Source organism: Oncorhynchus mykiss, chromosome 12 (assembly GCF_057628025.1).
Source record: "Oncorhynchus mykiss isolate SJ-2025 chromosome 12, ASM5762802v1, whole genome shotgun sequence".
NCBI classification, from domain to species: domain Eukaryota; kingdom Metazoa; phylum Chordata; class Actinopteri; order Salmoniformes; family Salmonidae; genus Oncorhynchus; species Oncorhynchus mykiss.
Genome location: NC_143033.1, coordinates 56300383 through 56310163, shown reverse-complemented (window position 1 = coordinate 56310163; position 9781 = coordinate 56300383). Strand labels below are relative to the sequence as shown.

The 9781-nt window shown below is 43.6% G+C and overlaps 2 protein-coding genes across 2 annotated transcripts; both read left to right on the top strand.

The window, feature by feature from the left end:
* The first annotated feature begins 1404 nt into the window (after positions 1-1404).
* Positions 1405-4769, top strand: LOC110537806 (uncharacterized). The gene is made up of 7 exons (XM_021624202.3): positions 1405-1568; positions 1828-2169; positions 2709-2783; positions 2902-2969; positions 3070-3163; positions 3316-3352; positions 4105-4769. The coding sequence occupies exons 1-7, from the start codon at positions 1520-1522 to the stop codon at positions 4274-4276; spliced, it is 837 nt and encodes a 278-aa protein (XP_021479877.3). The 5' UTR covers positions 1405-1519; the 3' UTR covers positions 4277-4769.
* A 315-nt stretch (positions 4770-5084) lies between these two features.
* On the top strand, positions 5085-9497 carry LOC110537804 (uncharacterized). Its single transcript, XM_021624197.3, is given in 8 exon segments — positions 5085-5103; positions 5106-5273; positions 5987-6322; positions 6513-6563; positions 8412-8488; positions 8631-8742; positions 8985-9015; positions 9221-9497. Coding segments are annotated over 8 exon segments (960 nt in total). The 3' UTR covers positions 9387-9497.
* Positions 9498-9781: the final 284 nt, after the last annotated feature.

Genomic DNA, 9781 nt, shown 5'->3' with positions numbered 1-9781 from the left:
GCTGGAGAGGAGGAGGGCTCCGACAGCGCTGGAGAGGCGAGGCGCACTATAGGCCTGATGCGTGGTGCTGGCACTGGTGGTACTGGGCCGAGGACACGCACAGGAAGCCTGGTGCGGGGAGCTGCTACCGGAGGGCTGGGGTGTGGAGGTGGCACAGGATGGGTTAGACCGTGAAGGCGTACTGGAGATCTTGAGAGCGGTGCTGGCACAGGACGTGCAAGGCTAGGGAGGTGCACAGGAGGCCTGGTACGTGAGACTGGCACCATCTTAACCAGCCGACTAACACGCACCTCAGGACGAGTATGGAGCGCTGACCCAGGTGCCATCAAATCCCCGACACGCTCCGTCGGGCGAATTCCATGTTTAAAACACAAACACAGCAACTCCCTCATTTCTCTCTCCTCCAATTTCCCCATTAACTCCTTCACAGTCTCTGTTTCGCTCACCTCCAACACCGGCTCTGGTCTCCTCCTTGGCTCCTCACGATAAACAGGGAGAGTTGGCTCAGGTCTGGCTCCTGACTCTGCCACACTCTCCCTGAGCCCCCCCCCAAGAAATTTTTGGGGCTGACTATGGGGCCTCCGTCCGCGCCGCCTTGCTTGCTTCGCAAACTCCATTCTCCTATATCCTTCCGCGCACTGCTCCATCGAATCCCAGGCGGGCTCCGGCACTCTCCCTGGGTCGACCGCCCACCTGTCTATCTCCTCCCAAGAAGTATAGTCCATACTGTACTCCACTTTGGGCTGTTCTTGCCTGTTGACACGCTGCTTGGTCCCTTTGTGGTGGGTGATTCTGTAACGGTTTTCTGTATGTGAAGGAGAGTCGGACCAAAATGCAGCGTGTAGATTGCGATCCATGTTTTAATGAACAAACGTAAAACACGAATCAATGCAAACACTACAAAATAAAGAACGTGATGAACGTAACGAAAACCTAAAACAGCCTATCTGGTGAAAAACACATAGACAGGAACAATCACCCACAAACACACAGTGAACCCCAGGCTACCTAAATATGGTTCCCAATCAGAGACAATGACGAACACCTGCCTCTGACTGAGAACCATATCAGGCTGAACATAGAAATAGACAAACAAGACATGAAACATAGAATGCCCACTCAGATCACACCCTGACCAATCAAAACATAGAAAATACAAAGTAAACTATGGTCAGGGCATGACACTCCCGCCAGAATTGACATGAACAAATGGTTTTGGTTTGAATTTCTTTTCAATTGAGAACTTTGTGAACTTTCTAAAATCCTGTGCAGTTCCGTGTGTTATATAATTTGGAAATTGAAACCTACAAAAAAAATAACCACAATGACCATTTCTGCCTCTCTGAGTGCAACGGAAACATCTGAAAGCAGATGTCAAGATGAAGTCATGTGCTCAGGAGGTTCGACTTTATCAAAGAGAGAGAGATGACTGTGCATATATGACTATGACTGTTCAGATGACTGTGTATATATGCAGTTGGTGTTTGAATGGCGAAGGGTGAAGTGATATGACCCTATCATGGAGACTCCCTGTGTTTTAGGCTGGTTTCTCCTCTGTCTACTTTCAGGTAAGTGATGCACGATGGTCCCATCTCTTTTTGTTCAAGAAGGTTTAAGAAAATATTTACCAAATAAACTAAAGTACAAAATAATTAAAAGTAACACAATATTGTTATGTTATTGTGAGGTCTACACTTGTTGTATTCGGCGCAAGTGACAAAGTTTGATTTGATTAGATTTTTAGGCTGGTTATTTACTTGATAATAAGTCAATTCATAATTTACAATTGAAAGTATCTCTGTCCTCCTCTCCCTCCCTCTTTTCCAGTCAGTGAATGCATTGACCCAAAAGTCATTGGTATTGAGGGCCAGAATGTCACTCTGCCATGTAAATATAACACCATAAAGCAAGGTGTATCAGCCATATGCTGGGGGAGAGGAACCATACCGAACTCTGGTTGTAACAAGGAAATCATCTCATCTGATGGCACTAAAGTGACATGGAGATCTTCGGTTAGATATCATTTATTCGGGGTGCTGAAGACAGGGGATGTCTCTCTCACAATCCTCAATGTCACTGTAAAAGACTCTGGACGATACGGCTGTCGTGTGCATGTTCACGGATTGTGGAATGATGAGAAATATCATGTCAACTTGAACATTGAGAAAGGTAAGAAATGCACAACATTCTATGATATACAGTAACTCGATGCTTTACAGGTGATCATTGTCATTCTAATGAGTGGTATTGTCACGACTTCCGCCGGAGTCGGTCCCTCTCCTTGTTCGAGCAGCGTTCGACGTCACCGGCCTTCTAGCCATCACCGATCCACTTTTTATTTGCTTTGTCTTTGTTTTTTACAAACCTGGTTTCAATTCCCCCATTACATGTTCATTATTTAACCCTCTGGTTTCCCCCATGTTTGTGTGCGTGTTTGTTTTATTGTTCAGGCTATCTGACGGCTGGTATTTTGTTACCGGGTTTTGTTGTTACGCCCGTTTATTTCCTGGTACCGGTATTTTTCCCGCACCACAGTATTGTGTTTATACTGGTGTTATCTTGTATTAAATACCTTGTCCACACATCTCAGCTCTCTTGCGCCTGTCTCCTTTCACCAGTTACCCACAGCCTTGACATATATATATGATTTCTTAGCATCTATACTTCTCAAGCTGAGCAGTTAGTATTTTATTGCTTTCTGATTTCAGCACCTGTCCCGACAACATCTCAGACACCGGCTAATGTGATCATAACTCAACAGACGATGGACAACCACACACACTGTATGGAACACAGCGCACAGAATAACATCAGTCCATCAAAATCATACTTTTATATCGTTTTTAGTGCAGCATTATTCTTACATCTGAAAATACAACCTGTACATTCCTCACTGTGTAGGTCATGTGACCACAAATTCCACAGAGTATTCAGACACATCCACGCCACTTTACAGCGAATCAATTTTGGTATGCATAGTTCCACACTGCAAATTCTGGCAAAATAAGAAATCCCACTGTGTGATCTGGTACTGTACTGAGATGTCGTTTTAATCTGTGATGTTAACAGGAGCAGATGACAGGTCATAAGCTGCCTGTGATCCTGGTGTCCATTCTACTGGTTCTGACAGGGGTGGTGATTGTGTCTGTACTTGTCGTCTTGAGTAAGTACACACATCTCTACATTAGCCTGCATAATAAGTACTAATTCTCGTGAATATATCCCTAATGGTGTTGACAGTGTTACAAGAAGCAATAGTTTGCTATTTAAGTTTTTCTGAATACTTTAACACAGTCTTTGTTAACGTAATTACAGGAAAGCGATGGAAAACAATTGCTACGGTAGTCCAAATGTAAGTATGCTAATCATGACTGTATTTCTTCCAACTGACAAGAGTAGATGAAATACCACAATATGCCAATAGAATAACTGAGTCAAAGTGCAATGTCCCTCCATGAGACATGTCTGCCTAATTAGCAAAAAACATTATGGCAACTGACCTGAGGTAATACTGAAACTTTGACTAATGAGACCCAAGAACACAACACTCTGAGGAAGTGAAACAACCTGGCTACTTCTGAACACTCATGTGAACATCTTGTGAGCCATTGCTACTCTTGTCTGTGTCGTTAAGAAATATGACTTGAGAGGACCTAACTGGCCAGTAGGTCATTGCTTTTAGAATCTAATAAACATTATACATACAGTATTCTCCAGGATGTGTCACTACCGGCCGTGATTGGGAGTCCCATAGTGCGGCGCACAATTGGCCCAGCATCATCCGGTTTAGGCTTTTGCCGGGGTAGGCCGTCATTGTAAATAAGAATTTGTTCTTAAGTTCTTAACTGACTTGTCTAGTTAAATAAAGGTAAAATATTTTGGGGGAAATGCTCCATAGTCACAATGCAGAGCAAAATAAGTATCTTAAATCAATACAAACTTTATTTGCTATGTCAGCTTGTACACTAAAACTCCAACACTTTCCTCAGCATTAATTAATCTGGATTGGTGAAATCACTAGAGTGGAACTAAGCGATATAATGCAGTCAATAAAAGCATGCATGTCTCCCTTGGCTGTGTATTTACTGTTCTTTCCTTTATCAGACCAGAGCACTCTGGCAGCTCAGTCCTGTACAGCAACTCAGAGTCCAGCTTGGGTGTGCATACTCGAGAGATGGCGGTGGAGAACGTCTATCAAATAGATGACAATGAGAGAGACGACTATGAGGAGTGCCCCCGACAAAGCATGGACACATCACCACAGTCACGCTGTTAACACGCGGTATCTCTGTGTTTACAGGGCTGAGTCTGAACTTATAGGCTAATGATTCAACCGGACAAGACAAGCTACTATAAAATCAGATGCTTTTTGGTGATAAATGAGTAAAACTTTACTTGATTTGTATATTTTAAATGTTTGTTTGAAAGGAAAGGCTCGCTAGTATGGCTATCTATGTGTATTCAGCACTAACAGTGTAAGTTTCAATTACGATGACTGTATTTTTTGTATGTAATAAAAGGTACAAAGAATGGCTCATAGGCAATTATTTTTCTCTGAAGGGGCCTTTTCTGCCCCCTCCATCTCCTCTAACCATGACATTTAGCTTCACCCATCTGCAACAGGAACCAGGCAAGGCAGCTAAGTGAAAGGTCAAACATAACCACAGCTTTCTTCACACATTGTCTCCACCCAACTTTGCACTGTACTGCCTTATCCAAACCCAACCTGTTGCATGATAATGAATAAAAACTCTAACTTGAAACTCAAACATGTCTTATTATTGATAGGTAAGCACTGTTGTTCCACTTATACATTGTAATAAACCACTAAAAGCCCTAACAAAATCAATTTAAGGATTTTGGGCACTGGCCAGCCAAGCTATTACTAGCCTCAGGCTAGGGGATAGCTTTTAAAAAGTCCATCCCTGTGTGCAGATATGTACACTGTGTACCGTGAGAGATGAGCCTCCTAACTCATCAATGCAGTTTTTTTTTTAATGCTGGAAAATGCAGATGGAAATCCCATCAACAATGGGAGGAGTTTGACAGAAGGGTCAAAGTGACTCTGGCTGTCCAACCTGGAGATGTCACAGGCAGTGGCACCGAGAACACAGTTGCCCATTCAGATGCCCTGTCTCTGAGCCGTCCTGCCCGCGCCCAGCACAACGCAGTGTTGTGTGCACCCTCCACTCCTACATACTGGACATACAGAATGGCTGCTGGTTCTGGACCATCTTTCCTGCGTTGGATCCTTGTCCTCCTAACAGTCTCAGGCAAGGACATTTAATCTAAAACACTACAAATAATTGGAGGTTAGGCTATTGAGGGATTGGGAACGTTGATGTAGTTTAAATTGAATGTCCCCATAAATGGACTCAAACACCACAGAAAGGACAGCTCACTCTTTGTGCCTTTGTTCACCTCTAAATAGTGACAAGCTCTCCAATTGCTTTGTTCTAGACATGTAGGTTGGAAGTGATGGTGTTTGCTGTCTGTAGCTACATTGACTAGGCCTAACTATTCAACGAGACATGGACGTTTTTGTACAATTAGGCTGTGTTAAGATGTTAGCTCCGAGTTCTTTAGCATTGCTGTGTATTAGCTTGTATTCCCACCAACATAGGCCTAACCCACAGTGCCTTCGGGAAAGTACTCAGACCCCTTGACCTTTCCCCACGTTTTGTTTAATCCATTTTAGAATGAGGCTGTAACGTAACAAAATGTGGGAAAAGTCAAGGGGTCTGAATACTTTCCCGAATGCACTTTATATACTATTTAGAAGACTACCCTACTTTTACTTTAATTATAGCAACCGAGTTGAGGGGCCTACCTAGCAAGCTACAAAATATAGCCTTTTGACCATAACGTCAGGCGACTATTGAGAGAGTTTCGTAGTCGACCTCAGGATGTTGACAACGTGTGTATGGAACTCCGGAACAAGGAAATAGCCTTGTCAAACCTGTGTTTCTTTCCCCCCACTCAACAGCCAGGTGTTCGGTGTCGGCGTTCAAGGTGATGGAAGGTGCTACTGCGACATTGTCCTGTCAATATTCAGTGGGCCGTTTGGGTTTGAGCGGTGTGTGTTGGGGCCGAGAATGTGGCACGTTCTGGTGCAATAACATTCTCGTGCAGACAGACGAACATGGGGTCATCTCCAAGGTTTCGGACAGATACAGGATGACAGGTGATGTCCTCGCGGGAGAAATGGACCTTGTAATTCTCGACGTCAAGCAGACGGACAGCGGGCCGTACTGTTGCAGAGTGGACATAGACGGCATTTTCAACGACAAAAAAGTCATCCAAAACTTGAGGGTCATGAAAGGTAATTTGTGGCAAAATATTATTCTATGTCCCTATTTAAAATGTTTGGGCAAAAATGGGGATCGATGGACTTTCTAGCTTTCATTTGCTTTGTACAGCAGACTTACATTGTGAACTCAGAGCTTTAGACCTAAAATGCAATTGACTCTCCTAATACGTCTGTTATAAATTATTATGATTTTTTTTTTTAGCTGCTCCAGTAACCATTATGTCAACAACCACAGAAGCTAACCCTGCCACAGGTGAGTATATTGTAAAAAAAAAAATAATAATAATAAAACCTAATGTGATCCAGGTGTGTGTGTGTGTGTGTGTGTGTGTGTGTGTGTGTGTGTGTGTGTGTGATGCATATTCCTTACCAGAGATGATATTAAAATGAATATTACTTCTGTGTTGATAATGACGGTGGTAATGATGATGACTCATGTGTGGTTAGTTGAAGTTGAGAAATCCTTACGAGATGGGGAAGAGGAAAGAGAAAGAGTCATTTAAAGACGGGGAGGACGGGAAAATGGCGGAGGCAGATGTTCTGTTTGAATCAGATGGCGTGGAGAGGAGAGTAAGAAGACCTGGATCACAGCGGAGAATGCAAAAGGAAATAAGAGAATTAAAGTTGGTAGTGGAATCTAGTGAATCAAAACCAGGTTTGGAGTCTTTTTTTGGTTGGAATAAGGGTTTTGGATCCCATGTTGTTCCCTGAGAGATCCGGTTGAAGTTAAAATCGTGGATGTGTTGGATGAGGTGGCGTCAATAAGAATAACAAGAAGTGGGCTTATTTCGTAGTTTTTTGGGGCGTTTCTATGGAACAGAAGGAGCGTGCTTCGCAACTCAAGAAGATGTCCGATTGGAATGTGTCGTGTGTGGAACCTCGAAGCAGGGCACCTATCAAGGGTGTTATCTCTGGGGTGGGGCTAGAAGTAAACGCAAAGGATATACGTGACGAATTGGATCAACTGGTTGGTGCACACCCGCTGACCCACATGTTGGATGGAGTGAGGAAGACCACTCCATCCATTCTATTGTTTTTTTGATGAAGAGTCTCTTCCTTCTCACATGTATTTGGGTCATGCGAGATTACCTGTGAGAGCCTTCGTACCCAAACACATGCATGTGTGATGAATGTAAATGACTCGGCCATGTGTCAAGTGTATATGCAGACGGGAGGAGTATTTTAATGCCAGCTGAGCCTAAACGCTTGCAATTGTGGCGGGGAACATGCACGCGAATTCCTGAAGAACCCTGTTAGGCTGAAGGAGACAGAGGTGGCAATAATAAGGGCTGTCCAGCAAGTCTCCTATCCAGAGGCGGTGAGAAGAGTGGAAGAAAGGAGGGATGTTGAAGAAGTAACGGTAGCAGGAGGAGAGACACCTTGATACTATTCCTTCTCAACAGAGGGATCCCGATGTGTTGCATGTTAGGAAGGTGGACTTTATAGCCTTTTATCACTGTGGTTGTCAACTGCACAGCACAAACGGAGAGGAAAGGGGAAACACAGAGGAAGCAGGTGTAGTTTGCGATAACATTCCAAAGAAGAAGAAGGAGCGATGGGAAAGAAAACTGCCGACTTAAACATTTACCCCTCAGTCACACATCAGTGGTACAACGTAAATTATTAAACTACTTTGCCTCCCACAGTTCCAGGATGTGGTTATTCATCAAAGGGAGTAACATGTGCTAACCATTGTGCCTTACACAAACATTCACTTTCAAAATGACTACGAGGAGACCCCTTCTCAGAGTGAGTAGTCTCAGACCACAAGTCTAACTCCTTTTCTAGGGCTGATTGATCACTGAAAGAGCCTCATCTCAAACATAACCTTGATGAAACAGGGTGTGCTGTTTGGCTATGCAGTGTGATCGTGAATCCCATTGTGTTGCTCAGTGCAAGTGCAGCAGACCTCATAGGAAACCACAAACTAGCGTTGAAATGACAGCTCTCATTTCAAGAGCATCAAGCAGCAATGGTTGATGATGTCTCAGGGGTGATAAAATGTCATGATTTCCTGAGAAGGGACGGGGAAGAGATGACTTTCTTGTGCCATCATCATCATCATCATCATCTCCATTGTGTGTCGTTTCTCCCTTTGTAGACCACTGGAAAGCTGTTGAGTCGTCACACATAGCCATTCCAAGACAGAACACCAGTGTTTTGCATTCTGTAACACTGGTGAGTAAACTGTTTACCGTAACACCACCGACAAATAATCAATCACCCTTTACACAGCGTTAATGGAAGACTATGAGAGACAAAATAAGCCCCCCCCATGTGTTTAACACCGCTCGCTTCTCTCTCTGTGCTCTGGAACCAGGTGGATGACCCTTTCCCCAGCCTCTCTCTCCAGATCAACATCCCGGTGCTCTCTCTCTCCCTCAGTCTACTCCTACTCATAGTGGGGGCATTGGTCATACTGGGGTTCAAACGTATGTACCACAAACTCACATCCTCTGTAGAAAAGCCCAGTGTGCCCATGATCACTTATTCAGACATCTTGCTGTGATGTGAAATGTTTGCCCATGAAAAAGTGCATTGCCGCTAACTAAGTAAGAGTAAGCGTTTCATTGAACCGTGTACAGTACGCTGTAATGTATCCTCCTGTGCATATGACTAATAAACGTGGATTTGACTTTATGTTGATTTGAACTATTTATTTTCTTCTCGTGAGGGATGCACAGAAGAGCTCTAAAGGCAGGCTGGTAAGCAAACACGTGGTAAGCGTAACAGACATGCAAACATATTGAACACAAAACATAAGCAATAATTGTCTTGGTAAATGTTTATGTTTTGTGTGCAATATGTTTTACATGTCTGGTATACTTATGTGTACAGGGATGTACTGCACTAGGTTACAGTTAAACCTGTCTATGATCAGCGTGTGATGATGTTGTGCTGCATCCCTAGTTTGTCAGCCAAGGAGCCGCCCCACATCATCTATGAGATTCGCATGAGGAGACCTGTGGAGGAGAACATCTGTACTCTGGACAAGGGAGGAGGGACCTATTCCCGATATAGTGCACTACTTTTGACCAGGACTCTGGTCAAATGTAGTGCCACATGCAGTATGTAGGAAACAGGGTGCCTTTTGGGACGCAACCACTGTGATACACAGACATCAGACTGGCTGTCCTCACATCTTCATGTTAACTGATCACGGTCGCCTGAAACCTGCCTCACAATGAACACCTATCTCAAAGGCTCTATTTTCACCTACTGAAGGAACTGTTGTACAGGGAGACACCTTGAAGGATGATTCAAACTAATGAAAAAGAGTTTGGGTCCCCCCCCCCCCCCCCCCCAAGTAAAATGTATTTTTTCAATTGTTTCTACATTGTTATTGTACTGTGTGTTTTTTTCTTATTGATACACAGTGTTGGATTGTTTTTTACAAACTGTCTGAATTTAGTCTCTTTCTAATAAAACATCAAGTAAACCCAACCAGTAATGTTGTTGATAATTAACATG